This window comes from Odocoileus virginianus, chromosome 4 (genome assembly GCF_023699985.2).
Source record: "Odocoileus virginianus isolate 20LAN1187 ecotype Illinois chromosome 4, Ovbor_1.2, whole genome shotgun sequence".
Classification (NCBI taxonomy): domain Eukaryota; kingdom Metazoa; phylum Chordata; class Mammalia; order Artiodactyla; family Cervidae; genus Odocoileus; species Odocoileus virginianus.
Genome location: NC_069677.1, coordinates 55,731,060 through 55,755,786, shown reverse-complemented (window position 1 = coordinate 55,755,786; position 24,727 = coordinate 55,731,060). Strand labels below are relative to the sequence as shown.

Here is a 24,727-nt window from a genome sequence, read left to right as displayed (position 1 = left end):
GGGCAGTTCCATTACCTTTCTGAGCCTCAGAGCCTTCTTTGTAAGATAAAGAAGGTGAATCAGATGATTTCTGAAACACTTTGAGCTTTGATCATCTTGGGTCTCCTGTGACACTGGTGCAGTAGCACTGAACCCTGTAATCACATGCAGCACGGCGGCGGAGTCTGACTCTGATAGGTGGAGGCACCACTGGTGTGTCTGTCTGTGTCACGAGAAATGGTGTGTTGTGTGAATTGCGGCCCAAGAGGCCATCTTTCTGATCCGGGAAACTGGAGTAGTAAATGCTTCTTCTGAATTGCAAGCGTTACATCACCAAAAAGAAGAGGTTTGGAATTCTTAATTAAGATTAACTAAAATAAATTTGTTTCTCGTTTGGATAAACAAGGAGAATGTGACCTCAGACCAGGAATTTGTCAGTCTCATGCCTGAACCAGCTTATGGTCTTAAAATTGAACTTATCAGACTTGCTGATATGAAGAAATTGCTCCTTTACACAATGGACATGGGGTCCTTTGCACCTTTCCTGAATTTATCAGTCTTTTTACTCAAGAGGAGATTCTCTACTGAAACTTTTGTGTCCTGGTGCAGAAGCTTTATTGATGGATCCCTCCCTATACATCTTCTGTCTGGAGGAATTTCTTTCATTTCTTATTGTTAATGGCATTTCTGAAGTTTTAAAAAATACTTAGTGTTTCAATATCATAATAGAAAAATGATATTTTATTCAGTTATTTACTTGCTATAATGATTAGTGTTGACAGTCTGATATCTTTTTTTCTTACTCAAAGTAATCAGGAACATATTCCCGCTTTAAAAGATTCAAGCAATGACATATATATTGACAAAGTATTTGTCTCATGTCCTCATATATTTTTCTCCTTAGATTGTGTGGTGTGGTCAAGCATGTTGTGAACCCCTCAGAATGTTCTTCCCCTGAAAGATGCATCTTAGCCTACCTCTATGATCTCTACGTGTCATGTAGCCACCTCAGAAGTAAATTTGGAGACCTCTTCAGGTGGGTAGAAGAAAGTCAAAAGAATAAGAATAGGTTTATGTCTTTTTTTTTTTTTTTCCCGTGGGCCAACCAATATTGTCATTCTTTTTAATAATATCTGCCAGAATTCCTGTTGAATTACATCTCATTGCACCTGTAACCTCCTGTTCCAATCACTCTTCATGTTTAACTCTGGTTGCAATTTTGGGAGAAGAGAAAGATTCTGTATTTTGCAGTTGCTATTACCTCGCTTAGAAAGTTGTTTCCCCACCGTTTGCAAACTTACTTTCTCGCTGCATTTGTTTCTTTGACTCTTTTACCTTCCTACTTGAAAGAGCATTTCTGGCTCCCTGTCATTCTCTGCAGTTTAGCGCTTGTAGCCCCCAAGAGGGGGACAGGTGCTGGAAAGTCCTTACTTACTTAATGTTGTTTGAGGAAGTTTAGATGATTAATTGTAAGTTGGTGGAGGGAAAGAGATGGTAATAGCTGACAAAATAAATTTGTAATCTAGAATCAGGCAAGGAAAGAATAGTCAGTTATGATTTTCTTCACTCTTTTGTACTTTGCATCCAGTTTGTTTGTAAACCTGAAAAACTTTGTCTTCAGGTACATCTAGAATCTGACCACTCTTTGTTGTTTTGCCACTCCGAGCATGCTCATCTCTTGGGTGGACCATCACATTTTCCTTCTAACTGCTTTCTTGCCTTGCATCCTTGATCCTCTTAAGAGTATTCTCAAATGTCTTCAAAAGTCATCCTTTTGAAACAAGAATAACTTGACATATACCAGTGGCTCCTTATCTACCCAGAATGGAATTCACAGCCCTTGGGGATCTACTGGATCCAGCTCTGTCTCCTCTTTCTCTCTGTTCAGATTAACCACATGGACCTCCCTGTTGGTTTCCAAGCATTCTAAGCACACTCCCGTCTTGGAGCTGCTGCACTTGGCGGTTACTGCCCTTGTCAAGTTTGCCCGCAGTTATTCGCTCACTCCCGCAGTTCACTCAGGGCTCTGCCTCCCTGATCAGCCTGGCCCCTGCTCCCACTCTGTCATTCTGTGAGTTTAACATTATTCCGCCTCCCCGCTCCGTGCATTATACACTTACTTATGGTCTGGCTCCTTTCTAGAATACAAGCTTCTTGAGAGCAGAAGCTTTATATTTTCTTCATTGCTCTATCCCAGTACCTTGAAGAGTTATCTGGCTCATAGTAGGCATTGCAAAAAAAAAAATCTGTTTAAAGAATGAGCTATACCAGAAGCAAAATCTGTGATATTTTTAATGGTACTGATAGAGAAAAAAATGTGAAAGTGTGTCTTTATGAAATGAATTAGGTTTAAAGATAATCCCTTATGAAATATTAATATTTTCCCCCAGAAATAATGTAAAAAACATGCCCATGTTCTATTACTTTGCCGAGAGCTTTCAGTTTGCAGTTTTCACAGAGCTTTCTCATCCATGACTGGGTTCTTGCAACAGCCCTGTAAGTTTCTCAAGAAAGCCACAGTGTTTGACCGCTAATGCTCCTGCAGGGTAGTAAAGCGTGTTAAGTGAGTTAATTAAGTACTGCACACGGGCTGTGCAGAAACTTAGGAGACCACCAGTGAACTGAGGGGCTCCTTGGCATTAGCAATTAAAGACATGGAAGAAAGCTGCAATTCTCTAGGAAAACCTTCGAGTCAAGCATTATTTATAGTCTAGGATTAAGAAAATGGTTGAAGAAAAGCTAGATATGCAGAGAGATGTCTACTAGTATAGTACTGAGCCAGTTTTAATGATTGGATCTGAAACATCATCTAAGATGTGTATAAGTGTACTGTTTGAAGGAAATAGATCACTAGTCACATCCACTTAAGACTGAGCAGGCTTCCCTGGGGGCTCAGGTGAGTCAAGAGTCTGCCTGCAGCACAAGAGCCGTTGGTTCGGTCCTTGCATCAGGAAGATGCCCTGGAGAAGGGGATGGCAGCCCACTCCAGTGTTCTTGCCTGGAGAATCCCGTGAACAGAGGAGCCTGGCGGGCTACAGTCCAAGAGGTCGAAGCCTCAGGCGTGAACCGAGCAGCTGGCATTCACTACGGCTCAGGGGCCGCTGTGTGCCAAGGGTGTGGCTGGGTTATTTTCATCAAGATCTTTAATCCTCCTAACAACCCCAGGAAGCAGGAATAATTTTTCCTATCGGTAAACGATTGTTCTTCATGATAAGTTAATAAACGATGGAGCCTGCATTTGAATATTCGTCGTTTTGGCCTTGAGCTGTGTGTTGCGTTCATTACTCTCTCCGGTTTGTCTGATACGTGCAGTTTCAGGAGGAAATGAGTGTTTTTATTTGTCTGTTAACTCGATTTGCACCAGCAACAGTGTGCTAAGAGTTTGACAGTGACCTTGGTGCAGCTAATGTTCGTTAAAACCTAGAGCTAATCTGGAAAGAGTGTAATACGTGAAACAGGAAGCCTCAGAGTTAAGGGTGAGGAGACTCACCATGAACCACAAAGTTCAGGAAAATTACAAGAGGAGGCAGGAGGGCATCAGCTTGAAGGAAGCCCCTAGAAAAATGAGGCTGACTCATAAAAAAATGCAGAAAGAAAAGCAGAATTCTTTTGCTTTCTAAAGACAGACTTGTATAGATTGTTAGAATTAAGTGGGAAATTGGAAAAAAAAGAGATACTGCTTTGCCATTTGCAGAACTGTTTCCTTAACACTCAGAATACTGGGAGGTGGAGGGAACCAGGGCCTGATGCTAGGAAGGGGGCCAGCAGAGAGAAAAATGGGTTTTTATTTCCTTTTTAGTGGGCAAGTGAAACAAACTTAGAACTATCGCTAAGTGAGAATGTATGAAAAATTGAGTGGAAAGCATGGCACTGGTTAAGACAGGGAAAAGGGAGATTTTAAAAGTGCTTGGAGGACTTGTCTAGTGGTCCCTGGGCTAGGAACCCACCTTCGAATCCTGTGGACGTGGGTCTGGTCCCTGGTCGGGAAAGGTTCCACATGACGTGAGGCCGCTCAGCCCGTGCACGCCCCAACTCCTGAAGCCTGCACGCCGAGAGCTTGTGCCACCACGTGAGGAGCCGGAACACGCAACTAGAGAGGAGCCCCTGCTCCGCACAGTTAGGGAACCCTGCACGCAGCAGCGGCGACCCGGCACAGCCACAAATAAGTAAAAGTTTAAAAAAATGAACAAAAGCGCTGTCATGTTGATCAGGTCATGAATTCAGCTTGCAAACTTACGTCCTTAGCAACCACAGACACGCTTTTATACAAGTTGTCTGCCAAGAAAAAGCATGTAGAAAGCTGTGTTTACTGCCATCTAGGCGGTGGCTTTAGTCCTGTCTCTTGGCCCAGTTCTTCCCAAGCATATCTGGGACTTAGTTTCACCTGGGACAGTTGTTTTTTTTTTTTTTAAAGCATACAGATTCCATACACCTAACAGTGAGGTCCAGAAGTCTTTTAGTTTTTACAAATTCCCAGAGGTGATTGTGAAGGAGAAAATCTGAAGTCACATTTTGGTAAACACTGAACTGAGCAATCTCTGATTTCTGGAAGCAGTTGTCAGTGGTAACAGTTTAGGGTAAAGAGTCTATAGATCTTTTCATTTGTGAGGACATCATTCCTGGCTACTGTTTATATAAGAGGCATAAAACTAGGGCATGTCACCTTGATCACAAATAAATTTACTGAAATTTAAAAGTAAAGACTTTCTGTTGCTTAAGAGAGCTCTTGTGTAGAGAATGTGAAATGTTGTTTATGGACTAGTTATCCATAGCAAGTGGGCAAGGACGGCAAAGTGCACGTGGGGTCTGAGCTCCGAAATCAGGTCATCCTTCAGCTGTAGCTGCAGAACAAGGTTTGAGAGGATGCTTGCTAGTTCCCTTTTATACACTCAGACAATATTCTGTATATTATTCTGTGTAATTCTGAATACTGTAAACCAGGTTCTCAAAACACCCTAGATACTGAGGAGAAGCACAGCATGATACATTTTTAGGAGCAGTATAATGGTTTCTTTACTTTCATAGAATTTGTATTTGTATATTATCTGTATCTGCCTACTAGAATTTAAACTCCTTGAAGGCAGGGAGTGAACCCCTCTTTCCCAAGTAGGCATGGCTCATGAACCTCCCTGAATATCCCAAATGGAAAGGAATAGTTTTACAGGATGTATGATTAGGATAAAAACACCAAGTTATTCCTGGTGTGTAAGCCAATCCATTTTTATTAGTCTTAAGTTACAACACTCACTGTTCAGAGAAGTTGTTGGGCGTCTTAGTAGATTATTTTATTTTTAAAGCATGTAAAATGTGGAAACGACCTAGAAATTAAGATTAGTACCTAAATGTCTTATTTTTGTTTTGTTCTTCTACCCGCTTAGTAACTATCTATTGAACTAGAACATTCTAGGCACTGTGTCCAATGCTGATTATTGGGAAGTTGGAATCAAGAACCCATAACTTGAGCTTTCTCTAGGAATACTTTACAGCTGCCATTTAATCTGTCCTTAAATGAAGTCACTTTATAGCTATTATAGTTTTGTTTTGTCTTTTAACTCTTCTTCTTGTAACCTCAGTAGTGCCTGTTCAAAAGTAAAGCAAACCATATATAATAATGTGATTCCTGCAAATTCCAACTTGCGATGGGATCCAGACTTCATGATGGATTTTATTGAGAATCCCTCGGCCCGTAGCATCAACTACTCCGTGCTGGGCAAGATCCTCAGTGACAACGCGGCCAACCGCTACAGTTTCGTCTGCAACACCCTCATGAACGTGTGCATGGGCCATCAGGACGCTGGGAGGTGAGCCCGGCGCCACGGTCACACGTGCCGTTGTTGCGTGGTTGCTGCTTTGAAATTCAGATCTTTAATTTCAGACATTGGGCTCTGTTTTTTAAATCTTATTTTGTTACTGAGTTTACTTCAGCTCTGCTCCAGGTGCTTTTCTTAACCTGGCTTATTGGTCTGACGTAAGATGCTCTAGATACAGTCTCTCAGTTGTCTGATCCGTTTTCAAAAACATATGTGACAAAAATACCAATGAAAAATACACATAATTTTGGAAACATTGGATCTAGGTCTTCCTTTTACTTTTTTTCATGTTTTTTAAAAGCACGAATTCATAGGTCAGGTTTGTTCACAGAACTGAAAGTATGTTAATTGATATCTGTGCTGGTTATTGTTTGTTGCTTGGCAGCATTAAATATTAGAAAGCATGTGAAGACATTTCCTTTCTCTTCTGTTGCGTATTCTAGTAGGTAGTTTGTCAAGTGGATTTTTATGATGTCCTTGAATCTAAGAAATGAAGCCCACGTTCGCTGATGCTGAGACTGTGTGTTGGTTGAGTTTATCCTGTGAGTATTTGTCTCTTGTTAACGTCTCCTGTGTTCCTTCTCTTCCCTGTAGGATTAACGACATAGCCAACTTCTCCTCCGAGCTGACGGCCTGCTGCACTGTTCTCAGTTCGGAGTGGCTGGGGGTCCTCAAGGCCCTCTGTTGTTCTTCAAATCACGTGTGGGGCTTTAATGACGTACTTTGCACTGTAGATGTAAGTTTTCTGTTTCATTTAAAAACTCAGCTGTGCAACTAAATATTCAGTTAGCAATTTTTTTTTAGTTGAGTCAACTCTTAACTGAAATATTATAAATTTGTTTTCCCCTCTCTCTCTGTAGAAGTGATAAACCAGAGTGTGATTGCCAGGGATACATAAATGGAAAAAACACCATCACCAAAATAACTAAAATAGCCTACTTTAGAGTGGAGATGCCAGGAGACTTCTTATCTGTGGTCTCCTCAGAGTAGCCTGTTCATATTTACTAAGTGCCTTGGGTCCTTCATGGTACAGGGCATAACTTAAAGCAGTTTGCATTCTGAAGTCAGCCAGTTTGTTTTCTTAAGGTGAGAAAAACTCTCTTAAGAGTATTGGTTCTGTTGTGTGGGATTAGGATGTCCAGTCTTTCTTAGTGACTGTGTCTGAAGGTTTTTGAAGAGATGTCCGTTATAAAGTATCACAGATTTCCTCAACTATCACAGTGCGTCAGTGTGTGAATTTCTTAAAAATCCATCTTGATTCTTTATTTCTGCCTGTCACTTCGGTCACTTCCTGCAGTAATTCATGTTACATATTAGTGTATCTCATATATAGAAGAATTGTATACATTATAAAAACGGCCTCTCAGTTAAAGTTTTATTTCCTAGTTCTGGTGTCTCAAGACCACATGGGCACTCCACTCTATCCTGTGGGCACCTGAGAGGTAAACCTCATATCCAGACAGCAAAGACCCACATGTCTGTCTTTAGCACAGGTCCTTAATCTTTCAGTTGTTTTTGTTTCACTTTTCCTCTGCCTGCTCCCTCATCTGTAAAGTTGGAATTAACAGTATGAACCTCCGGGCGCTGTGCGCTCTCTGTAAATCTCTCACCATAGGCTTTGACTCACAGGACAGCCTAATGTGGGCGCTGCCATTACGGCTGTTTCTCTCGTTCTTTTCTGCCAAAGTCTGGGGAGATCTGTAGAGAGTGGACGTTTCACTCTGAAGGAGTTGAGTTTTCCTCCTCTGGTTCTCCTCTTTCTTTCTTTTTCTTCCTCACTCATCTTCTCTCTTCTTTAAATTTAGGTGTCGGTGAGAATTTTGACAGTTGCTTTTAAAAACTAATTTAATTATCTTGCAAAATTAAGATTAGTTATTCCTGAAAGAAACACCAAAACACCCACAAGGCTTGTTTTTCAGTTAGGAGAACCTACTTGTTTTCCATTGCCTCCTAGTGATCTTACCCTTCAATATCAGATTATACTGCATTCTGCCAAAAATATTACTTATGTTATATCACTTAGAGATATCTTGGTTTTGCTTGTTTCATTGTTTGGTTTCCCAGTTACATGTACTCACGGTATAGCTTAGTATTATCTTAAAGCGTTGGGATGTGGGTGAACCTCATTCTTTGTCTTAAAAAATAGAAGAAAGCCTGGAGGGTGATGCTCGTAAGTGATTTCCCTCTACTGGTTCCTTTTGGGATTTGAGATCTTATTGGTGTTGCCTGCGTTCTCTTAGATATGAATCTTAAGTTGTTGCTCCAAAGGGTGTTAGGTATTAAAACGTGTCAATGTTTTTCTTGAAGGTGAGTGACCTTTCATTCCATGATTCATTAGCTACTTTCATTGCTATTCTGATAGCACGACAGTGTTTCTCCCTGGAGGACGTCGTGCAGCACGTCGCGCTCCCGTCTCTGCTGGCCGCAGGTAAGGCTGCAGCCCGGAGCTGCCCTGCTCAGCTGGGGGGCGTCTCGGTGCCGGAGGGGCAGAGCAGAATTTGAGTAGGCATGCCCTGGGCAGTGGTATGCCCTCAGGGTAGAGATGGTAGCATTATAATCATTGTTCCAAACAAAAGTCACACTGATTTCAACGGAGCAGGTTGGAAATGGCTATCTTAATACATCTTAATACTTGTTTTTAAGAGAGCACTCGGGTTGCTCAGAAAAGAAATAGCCAGTGCTTTGTTTTTTACCGTAAGGAGCATTTATTTAGATTATTCCAGAAACTTCAGTTTACGAGAAATGCAGAAGATATGTTCTTCAGTATGTCGCAAAACTTGCTTTTAAAATCCTCTCCCCTAGCTTGCGGAGATGCGGATGCGGAGCCTGGGGCAAGAATGACATGCCGCCTCCTGCTTCATCTCTTTCGAGCTCCCCAGGCCTGCCTGTTACCTCAAGCAACTGGTGAGATGACAGTTGAAATCTTATCTGATGATGTTTTCATTTGGAGCCTTAGGTTTAACTTGACCAAGTAGGCTGTCCATTCTGTAATCTCCTTCCTGATTTTGCTGGGCTTGTTTCAAGGTGATGAAGGAAAGGGGTTGTCAGCTATTGAGAACGGTTGTCAGCACCTTTCTTTTACGTAATATCAGGATGTATTGAGAAACTCACATCAGGAGTTAATAATAAAAATACCTCTGCTCCTTGGCCAAGTCATGCTGGTGGGCAGTGTGATCCTCCAACCTACTCTGCTGGTTATGAGCCATACCCTAGCAGCTTAGGGCAATGGCATTTCATTTATTCTTTTACTAAGGTGAAGGGAATAGGTAATAATTCTGGGGATTAGAATTTAGTGCAGCCTGTTCCTAAAGATCATTTCTATGTAAATGTGTGTGTGACATCAGCAGAAATGGATAAAAGTGCTACTGATTTTTTTTAATACATCTCTCTGAAGAGCAAAGCAATTGTCTTAATTATTAAAGAAAAAAAATAAGTACTGGATACTGGCAGTGTCTCTGAGTGAATCCATGAACCGTCAATTAAAGCTAGCTAATAGCAATTAAGCATCCACAGCCTAGCAGTGAAAGGCCCTGTTGACTGTAAATGGTTACAGACAGTGATTAATGATGATGATGAATCTGTTAAAGCTTTGTTGTTTTTCTCATAGGCAAACCTTTCCCTGGAATAAGATCATCTTGTGATAGACACCTCTTAGCTGCTGCTCACAATAGCATTGAAGTGGGAGCCGTGTTTGCCGTCTTAAAAGCAATTATGATGCTTGGTAAGATTATCCTGGCACTGAGCTTGGTTAATCACCAGAAACAGAGGCAAAATAATTTCTATTCAGGTTTAACTCTCATTAAAATTATTAGAAATACATTTTTGTTTGTTTATTCTCTTGGAAAAATTAGTTGGCTTTATCCAAGTTCATGTTCAGTTTGACTCCAAGAAGTCTGTCCCTTCCTTACAGTTCTGGGGGAATTCAAATACTTTTTTTGTGTGGCATTTTAGCTGCCCACGGGGTTGTTAGGATTTCAGTTGTTGGCGGAAGTCACACTTTGTGATGAACTCGGTTGAATTGGTAATCTGCATAAAGGTTTACATTTCGTGTTATATTCCTGGACTAGAACACAAGAAAATCTGGGTTTTAATCTTAGTTTTTCATTGTGATCCTGAAAAAGTTTCTGTCCATCTGCCTTAGTTTTTTCATGTATCAGGTGATAATTAAAATGATATTGTTACTGCTGATAAATCAGTATTAGATATCATAGTTTTTTTCATTTAATTTATAATAAATTTTTTCATTTAATTTATAATTTATGTTCAAGACATCCCTGTATCTTTATTGATATGTATTCTCCAGGAATAGTAGTACTATCTTTTCTGTTCATTTACAGTGTAGTACCTTAAAACATTTTTATTCTGTAAATCATTCAGGATTGGGAGGGATTCTTGAATTCATACTGCCTAATTTCAACTTAAGGTACCCTCTTTTGGTCTTGACTAAACAAAAATTACCTCTTACGTTCCAAAGGAACTCCTTTTGGCTAGAACTGAATTTGCTGAGTTGAGAGGAGTTTTAGATGAGTCTTAAACATGTTTTGGAATGTATCCTGACCCTTTTACACCTCTCTTTAAGAAGTGCTGGGGCTTTCCTGGTGGCTCAGATGGTAAGGAATCTGCCTGCAGTGCAGGAGATCCAGGTTCAATCCCTGGGCCGGGAAGATCCCCTGGAGAAGGAAAGGGCAGCCCACTCCAGTGTTCTTGCCTGGAGAGTCCCATGGACAGAGAAGACTGGTGCGCTACAGTTCATGGGGTTGCAAAGAGTCAGACATGACTAAATAAACAACACTTAAGTATTATTTGGTGATGATGAGGGTAGGTAACAAGAGTTTTCTTAAAACAACCTTTTTAAAGTTCACCTTACACACACACACACACACACTCTCTCTCTCTCTCCCCCCTATTGAAATGCCCAGGGGTTTTGTATTATGGAAAGGTAGAGTCACATGGAGGGCCACACCCTCTCCTCTGAGCTCCTAGGGCTGTACTGCCAACATGAAATGCTCATTTCAGGAAGGTTTCTCTACTTCTAATATGTTTGAAAGGAAGGCTGGCCAGTCAGTTCTATTTAATAAATAAATATAGGGACTAAGCAGTCAGGGACTGACTTTTTTTTTACTGTGGTATTTCTAATGCCCATCAGGGAAAGATTTTCAATAAGCTAATGTTGAAAGAGTGAATGCATATGTGATAGACATTTTCATAGCAGAAACCAAAATGTGTACCATAGAGACATTATATTATCCCCTTGATTTGTGGGACTGGTTTAATCCCAAGCATAATTTGCCAACCTCTTTAAGTATACATATTTTAATATCAGTGCCTAATCACCAGTTTAGTTTTTATCTCATGGCCTTTCCTTGACCTTTTTTAAGTGGCCCCAGTTCTTGATGGATTCTACATCTTCCTAAGTGATAGAAGGTTCTTCAGGTCTGAGAAGTCAGGATGAGGCTTGTTGAAGGGTCACCAGACCCTTGGACCAGGCAGGCACTGAACACTGTGTCTGTTCTATTGTCTCTCCCATTGCAGAAGCTTCTAGCACAGCCTTCCTGACCCTCTCAGTCATCCTAACATCTAAACTGAATAAGGATCTCCTAACTGGGCTGGCAGAGGTGTCTGTTTCCTTGTTTTTGCAGTTTTATTTGCCTCACTGTGTCCTTATCAAAGTGTTCTCTGAAGTCCTGTCCACTGGGATCTATGTTGAGTTAGAGAGAGAGGACTGTTTTATAGAATTCAATTTCTAATTTCTCTAGTAGTTTAAGGTGTGGAAATAGTTGTTTGTAGGGCTTCCCTGGTGGTTCAATGGTAAAGAACACTCCTGCCAGCTCAGGGGACGTGGGTTCTACCCCGGGCCAGAAAGATTCCCTGGAATAGGAAATGACACCCACTCTATTGTTACTTGCTGAGAGAATTCCATGGATGGAGGAGCCTGGCAGGCTACAGTCCGTGGGGTTGCAGAGAGTCAGACATGACAGAGCACGCATGCCCATGATATGTATGGGCTTCCCTGGTGGCTCAGTGGTAAAGAGTCTGCCTGATGATGCAGGAGACACGGGTTCAATCCCTGAGTCGTGAAGATCCCCTGGAGGAGTCAATGGCAACCCACTCCAGTATTCTTGCTGGGGAAATCCCATGGAGAGTGGAGCCTGGTGGGCTATAGCCCATGGGGTCGTAAAGAGTTGGACACGACTGAGTGACTAAATAACAATAGCAATAATAGTTGTTTATATCATCTAAGGTTGGAAATAGCCTGCTAAATGTTGGTACATGTAGAATTCAGTCTTTGTTCCAACTTTTGAAGAGCTTTGTTGAATTAAACGAATGCCTATGAGTGAAGTGAACTTAGTGCTTTTTTGCATAAATATTTGAATGAGAAATGTTTGATAATATGTGATAAAATATTGAGTTAAAATGTATTATGTGTTCCTCCCCACCCCTGAAGATTTTTTAAGTGAACATTCACTAAGTGATTCTAATTTTTAAAGTTCAGCAGACTCAGAAGTTTTTCTTGATTGACTTACGGGTTTTACAGGCTTTTTGCACTGACCTGAGGCTGGTCTCCCTTGCAGTGAAGTAGTGAGGGCCTCATCTAAACTCATTTGTTGGTCACAGGAATTTTTCCTGTTCGATGCTTGTGATCTTTGTAGGTAAATAGACAAGAGTTTGGAGGCTCTGTTTCCATTTGGCAATCTTTTTTTTAAACCAATTTACATTAATTTTTCACTTTTAAAATATGACAACTTTTTGTCTTGTCTTTCATGGCTAGAGAAGATTTCTTATTTCCAGCTATTCAATAATTTTGCTGTTTCCCACCGCCCCCCCCCCCCCCCCCCCCCCCGAACTTTGTTGTGAGGAAAACACTTTCCTGAGCTTCATTTTACTGAGTATATGAGAGGTTGATCAGGTGAGGTTTCCTAATCTGGATGTTTACAAAGAGGAAAGTGAAAGACATGGGTTATTCAATGAATGCCCTATTTTCCAGGGCTTCCTTAGTATGCATTGCCCTTTTCCATTCCCAGGGAAATAAATCTCTCTTGTCAAGAAGTTGATAGTAAGGTGGGCTAAGGCAAAACTTTTCTCTTGACCTATGGATAGAAAATAAGTCATTCATTGTAAGAGAAGAAATGAAAAAGGGACATCTAGAAGGGTGAGTAACCCATTTTTTCCTTGTCTATATAAGTCAAATGAATTTGCATACATTTGTGCTTAAAATATTGGTGAAATCAATGTTCTGTGATTATTAAGTGTGATTCATAATGGCCTTTCCAAGTTTGGTGAAAGTATAATTAATTCTATAAACGAAATAAAAAATGAGCCTTGAACTTGTTTTTTTTCCTGTGTCTGATGGAACCTGTCAGTGTTCTAGCATTTACTGTCTTGATCCCTTCTCTGTTGCTGAAAACTTACTTTGCAATAATGATCCCATTCATGTATTTTAAAACTCCTAATGCTTGCCTTATTTATTTCCCAAATATTTGGCAATATTTTGAATTTCTGTGATTTTGCTTTTGTGATTCTGTTATGTAGGAGATGCCAAAATTGGCAATAACAATGTCAGCTCTTTAAAAAATGAAGACTTCACCATGAGGGGTTTACGACGTGATGGGAATGCTGAGGATATCTGGACTGCCTCACAAAATTCAAAATCCTGTGGGAAAAGCATTTCCATAGAAACGGCCAATTTAAGAGAATATGCTAGATATGTACTGAGGACCATCTGTCAACAGGTATTTTTCAGATTTAATTTGCCTTTTACTTTGAGTGTATTACTGTTCTTTTGGAGAGAAAGGACCAATACTGTAGGAAACTTGTACATAGATAGTCCTCTTTTGCCTTCTCACTTTATTTTGAAATAATTTCAGATTTTCTGTAAAGTTGTAATAATTTATAAAGAAGTCTAGTATACCCTATACACAGATTCACTAATTTTTTAATGTTTTACCGTATTTGCTTTATAATTCTATTGTGTATGTGTGAGTATGGTCTCATATAGTTTTTAATTCTTATATTTTTACTTAAGCATTTGAGAGGAGATAGAATAGTGTTCTTTTTTTACTTTTTAATATTTAAGCATTTATCAGCATAACTAAAATACAGTTGTTAAAAGGAAGGAAATTTAGCATTGGTATCTGAAGTTTTTCTCACCTCTAGGCCACATTCCAGTTTTGTCAGTTGTCCCAACAACCTTGGCTTTGTCTGAAGTTTCCTGTAGGTTAGTGTCAGATTATGCATTCCTCACCATGATACTGTAGAAATGTGTTACATTCTTCTCAGGTAATCACATCCAAAGGCACCTGAGGCCCATTTGCACCTCATTGGTGGTGTTAGTTTTGATCAGGCTGTCTCCATTGTATGGTTTTTTTTAATCTTTGTGTTGTACGGTTATCATTTTTCCACTTGGAATTAGTAGACAGTTTGGGGGACACTGTCTGAGACAGTGCAAGTTTTCTGCTTCTCATCAAACTCCCTCACCTCCCACAGAGCATCCGTTTTGATTCTTGTCTAAACCAGTCTTTACTATGATGGTTGCAAGGTGGCTTTTCCCAACTCTTCCACTGTGTTCACATTTATCAGTTTGCATACTCCTCTAAGGAAAAGCCCAACCTTTTCTGCCTTCCCTTCCTTTCTTCCACTTATCTGTTATCCACACAAGTCACAGTACACCGTCCTCAGTTATTTTCATGTTCAGACTCTTCCAGGTTTGTGCAGAAGTCGGGGAACCTTTTCATGCTGCCTCTTGTGTTATTTTCACATCTCTCTCGCTCTTTCTTTTTCAAAAAGAAGTATTTTCTTTCTTTTTGGCCTATCTTATATTTTTCCTGCCCCAGACTAGAATTCCTCATCTTTTCACGGAACCTTGGTTCTATTTAGAAGAAGATGGTGTTCAGAAACCAAGATCTGAGTTCTGTGTGTGCTTATTGCTGTGGGCAATGTGCGTTTATTGCTTCTAGGCCCTTTTAGCCGACAGAACTGGGGAAAAAAGCATCCATATACATAAATGTGTGTGTGTATCATGAGTTTATGCTGACACCTCCAGTTCTGATCAAACAGCTCAGGTTTTGTCAGCGTCCCTTCAAACTGTGCTGGAAGCACTCTCTTCCGTAGTAAGGGTCCTGGAGACCAGTGACATCAGTCATTACTGACTTGTCGGATTCTACAATGCACCTGAAGTAGATTTAGAATCACTACACCTGTACGACTATGAAAAAATCAGTCTCCTAAAAGGAGTTGAGAATTTGCTTATTTTATAATTTTTTTCCCCTAAGGTTTTACAGTATTGTGTTAAAAAGTTATTCGACCTTTCTTTTTCAGTATGGATATATTACTCACTTGAAATAGAATTGATTTCGTTTTGTTTTGTTTGTGTTCAGTTTAGATTTCTTTCCTACTGTATCTAATCTTTAGAATAACATACTTCCAAAGGTCAACTGGCGTTCCCTGGTGGCTCATCGATAAAGAATCTGCCTTCCAATGCAGGAGATGTGGGTTTGATCCCTGGGTGGGGAAGATCCCCTGGAGAAGGAAATGGCAGCCCACTCCAGTATTCTTGCCTGGGAAATCCCATGGACAGTGGAGCTTGGTGGGCTCCAGCCCATGGGGTCACCAGGAGCGGGACACAGATTAGTGGCCAAATAACAATAGCAACAGCTAAACAACTGCAAAGGTCAGTCTGCTAGCGAGAAGGCATGCTCAGAGATGGACATCTCTTTCCCTCATCTTTTCTGCACTCTGTTCCTCCCTGCCCCAGGTAATCAGTTTCATTATTTTCTGATTTATCTTTCCAGTTTTTATTAAATTCTCCTTTCCTATTAAAAAGAGGCATAACCATATATGCTGTTTTTCGCTTTGCTGTCGGTCTGATGTTGAGAGAGTCCTGTTTTTCTTAAAGCATACTGTAATCGTGGTAAAAGTTAGCTATTAGTCATATGTATGTATGTTGAGAGTGTGCTGAGTTGTGCATTGGTTTCTAATTGTGGGTACACACTGGAGAGTTTAAAAACATTTTGATGCTTAAGAAATTACTGATGTCTGATAGCATTACTGAGATTGATTAATTGCTGTGATATGGAGCCTGATCATCCTTCTTTCAGCAATTATACGTGTAAGAAATTATCCTAAGAATGTAATTGTACAGAGAACAGATGTGCACAACTATTGATAAAGGTAACATTATTCACAATGATATCAAAAAGGAAGACAGTTTTCTCAGTGTTATACTATGTCCTGTCTATTCAGTGGGGTATATTACAGTGCATTCCATTCTATATTATAATATAGAATCACTACTGTTACTGGCAAGTTAAAAAAAAAAGATTACAAAAGAGTACCAAGAGCAAAGTTTCATTCTCCAACTGAAAATGCATACTGAGCTTTCTCCCTCACCTCCTTTTTTTTTTTTTTTGCATATTTCTTTCTTGTATTCCTTTTTAAAAAAAATTTTGTAACCAGGATTCTACTTTATACTTTTAAGAAGTCAAAATACTGGAAAATTTTAAGCCTTTTCCCTCCTACTTTTCCCATCTATTATTTTTTAAGTGGAAAATTTCCTGTCCGCTTTCTGTTGTGAGCCATGAGTTTAGTACAATCTAATTGCCATCTTATTTTTAGGAATGGGTAGGAGAGCATTGTTTAAAAGAACCTGAGAGATTATGCACAGACAAAGAACTTATTCTGGACCCAGTGCTCTCAAATATGCAAGCACAGAAATTATTGCAGCTGATCTGTTATCCTCATGGCATTAAGGAATGTACGGAGGGGGACAACCTCCAAAGACAGCACATTAAACGCATTCTTCAGGTGAGTGAAAATACTCTAAAGACTGTGTTTCTGTCATTTTGACATGTTCTTTGTGTTTGTAACAGGAGTTACTGACTTTCTCTTTTTGTCATTGCTAGCTAATTCTTTTTTTTTTAATTTAATTTAATTTTATATTGTGGTTTTTGCCATAAAGATGGTAACGATAACCCTATATGCCAAACAGAAAAAGAGACACAGATATACAGAACAGACTTTTAGACTCTGTGGGAGAAGGTGAGGGTGGGATGATCTGAGAGAATCGCATTTAAACAAGTATACTATCAAGGGTGAAACAGATCACCAGCCCAGGTTGGATGCATGAAACAAGTGCTCAGGGCTGGTGCACTGGGAAGACCCAGAGGGATGGGATGGGGAGGGAGGTGGGAGGAGGGATTGGGATGGGGAACACATGTAAACCCATGGCTGATTCATTGCTAGCTAATTCTTAACTTTAATTAATTCTGATTTTATTCTCCCAATTTTCCATCTTGTGTAACAGCCACACTTTATTGCTGGGTAAATATGCAAACTGCAAGTCATTTACAGCCATTATGTATCTATAAATGCAGATATGTTAATTCGTGTCAATATTTGGTGTGTTTACATGAGAAATAAGCTTTGTAGACGGACTGTCTTCATTATGTTATTCATAAAATATCAAAATCATTTTGTAATGGAGTTGTTTAGATAGACTTTGGGAGAATAAATGATTCATTTCCAATGCCTGGCTGAGTAAGGCACATTATTTTAATGTCGCTGTTTTTTCCTTTGTCTCTATGATGAGCATATGTAATAGACTTGGAAGCCTTTTGTGTCACATCAATCCCTTTGTTGTGTGTGATCATTCCTCTGTTTTTTGAGAAAGAGAATACTGCGGGGGATTCTTGCACTTTAAGACATTTTGGTATTCTTAACATGCTGACTGCATTTCCCCCAGAATCTTGAGCAGTGGACGCTGAGGCAGTCCTGGCTGGAGCTCCAGTTAATGATCAAGCAGTGCTTGAAGGATCCTGTGAGTACATTAATGAAAGCACGGATGTGCGTGACGTTTTATGGAAAGCAACGCAGCATCAGTGCTTGTGGACAAAGTGAAACACAGGCACGCTTGTTTTCTCATGTCTGACTCCAGGGCTCTGGTTCGGTGGCCGAAATGAACAACCTGCTGGACAATATCGCCAAAGCAACAATAGAGGTATTCCAGCAGTCGGCTGACCTGAACAATAACGCTTCTAATGCTGGCATGGGCCTCTTCAACCCAAACGGGATTGGAAGTACTGATACAGGCAGCACCAGACAGAATGGAATAAAGACATTTCTAAGGTATTTTTTTTCCCTGTGGTTTTTTTTTTTTGCAAAGCTATCATTCATTGTTCACATATAACTGCACATTTTACTTGGATAATGCAGACTTTTTCCTCATAAAGCTGCAGGAATGTGAGGAAAATAATTGCTTCTAAGTGTGCCATTATCATTACTTAATATGTTGAAGGGCCATGCTGCTGAGCTGCATGGAAGCTGAGCATTCTACATATGCGGCTAAGCAGGCCCAGACTCCTGGGAACCACGGATGTCGTTCCAGAGGGGTGAATTTCTTTCATGTGCCCTGAGGCTGCCCTGTTCCGTGGTGTTCCTAATATAGGAAACACTCTGCCATCTTTTTTAATTGGCAGTTTTGCTCAAATGATAATTACAAAAGGCAGATAGACTTGTATTTCATCCTTTTGGTGTAAAGTATAACTGGTGAATTTTGAAACTTTAGAAATTGTTTATTTGTATGCTTAAATGTAATCAGAACATTTCATATTTTAGCCATGACAGAAAGGCATATTGCTTGCCAGACAAAAGGACTGTCAGTGTTCAGAAAGCCAGAATCATAGAAAAACACTTTTCCAGACTTAAAAAATAGTTGAGCTACAGTATCCTTGCAGAATCCCAGCTTTCAGTGGGTATAACACCTGTTTCCGATTTCAGCTCCTCTGAACGCAGGGGAGTGTGGCTGGTGGCCCCCCTCATTGCCAGGCTGCCGACTTCTGTGCAGGGACGAGTGTTGAAAGCAGCTGGGGAGGAGCTGGAGAAAGGACAGCACTTGGGTTCTTCTTCCAAAAAGGAAAGAGACAGACAAAAGCAGAAAAGGTATGGCTGGGAGTTTTGTTTCTTTGTGAGAGGTTAAAGAATGTACATGCTCACTGTACTCTGTTGGTGGTGGTTATTAATAGTTGCTAAGTCATGTCTGACTCTTAGCGACCCCATCGGCTACAGCACGCCAGGCTCCTCTGTCCTCCACTATTTCCTAGAGTTTGCTCAAACTCATGTCCATTGCGTCTGTGATGCCATCTAGCCATCTCATCCTCTGCCATGCCCATATTTGGCTAGCCCTCGATCTTTCCCAGCATCACGGTCCTTTCCAGTGAGTCGACTCTTTGCGTCAGGTGGCCCAAGTATTGGAGCTTCAGCATCAGTCCTTCCAGTGAACGTTCAGAGTTGATCTCCTCTAGGACTGACTGGTTTGATCTCACAGTCCAGGGGACTCACAGGAGCCTTTTCTCGCACCGCGGTTTGAAGGCATCAGAGTCCAGGGGACTCGCAGGAGCCTTTTCTCGCACCGCAGTTTGAAGGCATCAGAGTCCAGGGGACTCGCAGGAGCCTTTTCTCGCACCGGTTTGAAGGCATCAGAGTCCAGGGGACTCACAGGAGCCTTTTCTCGCACCGCGGTTTGAAGGCATGAGTCCAGGGGACTCGCAGGAGCCTTTTCTCGCACCGCGGTTTGAAGGCATCAGAGTCCAGGGGACTCGCAGGAGCCTTTTCTCGCACCGCGGTTTGAAGGCATCAGAGTCCAGGGGACTCGCAGGAGCCTTTTCTCGCACCGCGGTTTGAAGGCGTCACAGTCCAGAGGACTCGCAGGAGCCTTTTCTCGCACCGGTTTGAAGGCATCAGTTCTTCTGTCCTCCGCCTTCTTTACGGCCCAGCTCACGCATTCATGCATGACCGCTGGAAAGAACTTAGCTTTGGCTATAAGGACCTTTGTCTGCAAAGCGATGTCTCTGCTTTTCCCTACACTCTCTAGGTTTGTCACAGTCATTGTACCCAGAGTCCGCTGAAACTCCGTCTTTGTGTGGGATTGAAAACAATCTGACAGGCCAAGTCCTGTCACGTAAAGTTTCCAGATTATAATCTGTAATACGCTAGCGTTCAGTTCTGTCTGTTCCCTATCACTGCTGCACTATTAAAAGTACTTCTCAGCTCTGCTTCAGACCTGCTGAATCAGATCTATATATCCACAGTCCCTGTATTCAACAGTCATTCTGGTTTTTTTTCTTGTTATTTAGGTACTTATGCTTAAATTTCATGGAATAATTTACACTTCTGTCATGCTGCACCCTGAAATAAGTTACTAATATTTTTAACATTTAGGGCTCTTGTTTTAGCCTATATATATTAGGCTAGATCCTAATATATAGGATCCTCCAAGTGGACTCCTCCAAGTTGAATGTTTTTTAAGTTTTATGGTCTGGAAAAGGTGTAAGTAGTTCTATTAGAAAAATGATTATGTTACTGAAAAAGAACATAAACACATTCTAATGTAAAACCATGATGAATTTAGCACCTCAGAGGTAAAAGGAAATTCCTGACATTGAAAAATAAAAATTCTGAGCATTCTGAACATTTTGGGTTTCTTATGCTCTAATCAATAATGATTTCTAATGCCCTAATCGGTAGCTGCCATTTACTAAGCTCTTATGAAATGTCGGCCTCAATATAGAACTCATTACATACATCTGTGAACTTTTAAAATCTCCCAGCAGTCATACTGAGGTGCTTTCATTGTGTCCTTTTTACAAAAGGAGAAACTGAGGCACTAGAAAGTTAAATACATTTCTCAAGGACACGCAGCTAAGGAGGTGTGAAGCTGAAACCCAGGTGGTCTAGCCTCTGAGTCTGTGCTCTTAACTAAAGTACATTTTGGTATTGGCCTAGCTTTGCCAGATAGGAGACAGGCTTGCTCCCTGGGTCGAGGAGATCCCCGGAGAAAGGAAATGGCAACCTGTTCCAGTATTCTTGCCTGGAAAATCTCATGGGCAGAGGAGCCTGGTGGGCTAAAGTAGACGGGATTGCAAAGAATCAGACGTGACTTGAGTGACTAAACAACAACAAAATAGAAATACTGTGTGAGAGAAGTTTAAAAGGTTTTCTTTTTATTCTGTGTATACAGTGATACTCTGTGTATACAGTGATATTCCTCCTGCTGTGTGTCTTTAAGTTCAGTTTACTGATACAAACCATGCATTCGCTTCTTCCTTCCCACTCCCCTGACCCCCCACTGAGATGCAGTATGAATTTATGCTCGTTTGCAGATGCCTTCAAGGGCAAGAGAACAATATTGAATTATTTAGAAGAATTACAGTGGTTTTAAACCTTGTTAGTTAGAGATATGATTTAACTTTTCAAGCAGTCTTGGCTATTTACTACTTCCCTCGCTTTTCTAATAGTAAAATAAATAAGAGCCAGTAACCCGAGGGCAGGAAGCCAGTGCTGCGCAGGAAGTAATCTGTTCTTTCTAACTCGATCTGCTCTTATCACTTCTTTTATAGTATGTCTCTCTTGAGTCAACAACCATTCCTCTCACTGGTCCTTACCTGCCTTAAGGGACAAGATGAACAACGAGAAGGCCTTCTAACATCTCTGCAGAATCAAGTTAACCAGGTAAAGTACAGTAGAATATTGAGCTAGGCAAGTATTTTCCTAATGGCATTCATTTGTTTTCCTTTCAAACACTGAGCTTAAACTAATAAGGGCAACGCATGTTTTGATGAGATGCAGGAAAGCACCACCCACGTCCTGTTCTCCTACCTGGCCTTCTGGCCACCCTGAGGTCAGGCATTGGACAGATGTCTATAAAAGTCACGTTTTTCAGATTGCACATAACTTGATCATGCCTGCTCCTCTCCGGACTCTGCCTCTTAGGTGAGGTCCTGGAGCAGTCCGTGTTGCAGGGCTCATGTCAGTAACAGAGAGCCTGCCCGCTCCCCAGGTCTTCTGCTGGGCTTCCACATGGCAGGGAAGGTCTCAGCTTGAGCTCTGTAGGTTCAAAGCTCAGCTTAACTGCCAGAACCAGAGAGATGCTGGTCTAGAGCACAGGATGTCTGCATGCTTGCACATGCTACATCGCTTTGGTTGTATCCGACTCTTTGCAACCCTATGGACTGTAACCCATCAGGCTCCCCTGTCCATGGGATTCTCCAGGCAAGAATACTGGCATGGACTGCCTTGTCCGCCTCAGGGCCCTTCCCAACCCAGGGATTGAACCTGCATCTCGTGAGTCTCAGGCGTTGGCGGGCAGGTTCTATACCATGAGCCCCACCTGGGGAGTCCCAGGGCACAAGATACCCGTTGCTAAATCAGAAGGCATTTTTAGTTCATTTACAAAGACTTTGGACTTTGCCTTTCCGCCAGCTGTGATTCTCATGGTCATTATTTGAAACACTTAATGTTCTGTGTGCCATAAGGAAACTGAGTGATCAAACTGGAATTTGAAAGTACAAAATGGAGAAGAGCGGGTAGATTGCTTCTGTGGGACGTTTTATCCTACAGCAGTGCCTAACGGAGGCCTCCCACAGGGCTGCTGATTCTAGACACTGTGTCTTTGTTAATGGTACCGGATGAACCTGAACAAGACCCTTACTCAGTTCCCTAATCATCTGCTACCTTTTGGATACGTGAGATTTATCTCTGCACTGCAGCCAGAGTGGTCCTTTTAAAGTGTAAACCACATGTTTTTCTGGTGCCCCAAATGTTGCAGTGTTTCTTATTGTGTGTGTGTGTGTGCATACGCGTGTGCTCGATTGTGTGTGGCTCTTTGCAGCCTCATGGACTGTAGCCTGCCAGGCTCCTCTGTTCATGGGATTCTCCAGGGGATCTTCCCAACCCAGGGATCAAACCCATGTCTCTTTCGTCCCCTGCATTGGCAGGCACATTCACCTGGGAAACCCCTGTTTCTGACTATACCTGGAATAAAACTTCCTTGTAGAGGCTTATGTGACCCTCCATGATTTGTCCCTGGCTCCCACCTCTGTCTTGTTTCTTGCCTGACGTGGCCTTACTCACTCCATTCTGAACGCAGTGACCATGTTGTTGTTCCTTGATCTTCCCAAGCATCTTCTTGTTGCAGAGCCTTTCTCCCCTTCTCTGGGAGGCATCGACATGGCCAGATCCCAAAGTTCAGCAGATCTCTGCTCAGCTCTCACCGCCTTAGTCCCCTCCTATCCCTGAGTTCCACCCCCATCACTCTCTAAAAGGAGGACCACAGTCATTCTCTGTCGCCTTGTCGTGATTCTTACACTTGCTCTACTTACTTTGATTTGTCCTACTACCAGAATGTCAGCTCCATGAGAGCTTCTGGGCTTTTTTAAACTGCCTTGCACCCTTCACCTGCCTTGGGGGAGATTGTTCGTATCTTTTGATGAGGTCTGAGAAGCACTCCACATCTGCCATGTGACTTACTCACAGATCATCTTTTGGACTCAGTTACTTCTGCTTATGACTCATTTCAGCTCTTTTGAGATGATTCTCAGTAGATGCCCTACTTCAGAGCACTTTTTTTTCTTTTTTGCTTATACATCTGATTCGGGAATTTGCCACTTGTGGTTTGCCTTCCCTAAGCAACCTGTCCCTTCCCCAGTGTTTGTCTGAATAAGTGAGGAAACATTTATTTAATAAATTGGTATGCAACTCGGCTGATGTCCAAGATGTCACATTTTTCAAAGTTGGTTACATTACCTTTATCAAGGAAGACAAGTGTATTGACTATCAAGTCTCCCCTTCAATGAAACATCAGAATAATGTATTTGCTAGGATTCACAGCCTGTCCCTAGAAATAGAAGAGAAGACTGATATAAAATATAATTCTGTGTCTCTTCATCTTTACGGTGGTGGTGGTGGAGCCACTCAGTTGTGTCTGACTCTCTGCAACCCCATGGACTGTAGCCTGCCAGGCTCTTCTGTCCATGGGATTCTCCAGGCAAAAATATTGGAAATAGTGGGTTGCTATTTCCTTCTCCAGGGTATCTTCACAACCCAGGGATCGAACCCACACCTCCTTCATTGGCAGGCAGATTCTTTACTGCTGACTCACCTGGGAAGCCCCTTTATCTTTACACTTATCTTTATAAGACCAATGTAATGATGTATTTTTAAAATATTCTTTATCTTTGTTAATGCTTAACTTGATGATCCTCTAAAGCATTTCCTAAGACTTATCAACAGTGTATGTAATTACATAAGATTTTTCTTAACAGGGTATGTAATTAGATAACAAACAAAAAATAGCTATATTCCTGTCTGTGTGGAGGAAGGGGAGAAAAGCAAAATTTTATCCACCGCCTTTTTAAAAATTTATTAAACTAAGAAGTTGTCGTCATCACTTAAAAACTCAGTTTAACTTTAAATATGAGAAAAGTCAGATTTAACAGGGAAAACAAGTATTGGGGTTTGTGTTCATTAATTTTCTGGTTTAGATTTTAAGTAACTGGAGAGAAGAACGATACCAGGATGACATCAAAGCGCGACAGATGATGCATGAGGCGTTGCAGCTTCGCCTCAATTTGGTAAGAGACCCTTCCAGTGTCTTTCTTCCATTAAATTTATCTCCATGGGAAAATAACCCCGCTTCCCACTCCTGCTGTGGACACAGTCTCCATTACAAGGTGAAGCCCACTGTTTGCTCTCTCTACTACTTCCTTGACTCTCGGACCTTCTGTTTTACTGGCCACCGTCCTTCCTGTCTGGTCTGGCTTCTAGACAACAGTGGATATTTTTGGTATCGTCTTGCCTTTTGCATCCCACCCCCAGTGTCTCTCTCTCTCGTTTCCGTTTGTGCCAAGCGTAGGTCTTAGGGAAGTACTAACTTGAGGTGAGCATTAGCTTTTACTCTACTTGCTTAAAAACCGTATTAAAATGTTCTTTAAATCAAAATGTTATCAAACTTTCCATCAAATTGAACATAAAGAGAAATCCCATAGGCAAGTTTTATAGAAATTGAACATTTCCTTCTCCGGCGGATTCTTTTGACTCTTCCTTTTCTCAATGCACAAGACCAGATAAAAGCTACTCTGGAGGATGGCTTGCCTGATACTTGATATTAA

At 41.2% G+C, this 24,727-nt stretch overlaps 2 protein-coding genes across 14 annotated transcripts in view; one reads left to right on the top strand and one right to left on the bottom strand.

Moving 5' to 3' along the window:
• The window catches only part of MED12L (mediator complex subunit 12L), a 340,418-nt gene that overhangs the window by 273,248 nt on the left and 42,443 nt on the right, over positions 1–24,727 (top strand). For 8 of the 9 annotated variants that reach the window (XM_070466580.1, XM_020886558.2, XM_070466578.1 and 5 more), the window contains 13 exons: positions 884–1,015; positions 5,553–5,780; positions 6,384–6,525; positions 8,097–8,217; positions 8,592–8,693; positions 9,397–9,510; positions 13,320–13,519; positions 16,401–16,589; positions 17,527–17,601; positions 17,719–17,909; positions 18,561–18,722; positions 21,179–21,290; positions 24,101–24,190. In XM_070466580.1, the coding sequence (XP_070322681.1) occupies positions 884–1,015; positions 5,553–5,780; positions 6,384–6,525; positions 8,097–8,217; positions 8,592–8,693; positions 9,397–9,510; positions 13,320–13,519; positions 16,401–16,589; positions 17,527–17,601; positions 17,719–17,909; positions 18,561–18,722; positions 21,179–21,290; positions 24,101–24,190 (1,858 nt within the window). The remainder of the gene's footprint in view (positions 1–883; positions 1,016–5,552; positions 5,781–6,383; positions 6,526–8,096; positions 8,218–8,591; positions 8,694–9,396; positions 9,511–13,319; positions 13,520–16,400; positions 16,590–17,526; positions 17,602–17,718; positions 17,910–18,560; positions 18,723–21,178; positions 21,291–24,100; positions 24,191–24,727) is intronic. The other variant, XM_070466576.1, reaches the window with a different exon arrangement.
• P2RY12 (purinergic receptor P2Y12) overlaps positions 1–24,727 on the bottom strand; it is a 49,262-nt gene that overhangs the window by 23,011 nt on the left and 1,524 nt on the right. The window lies entirely within an intron of this gene.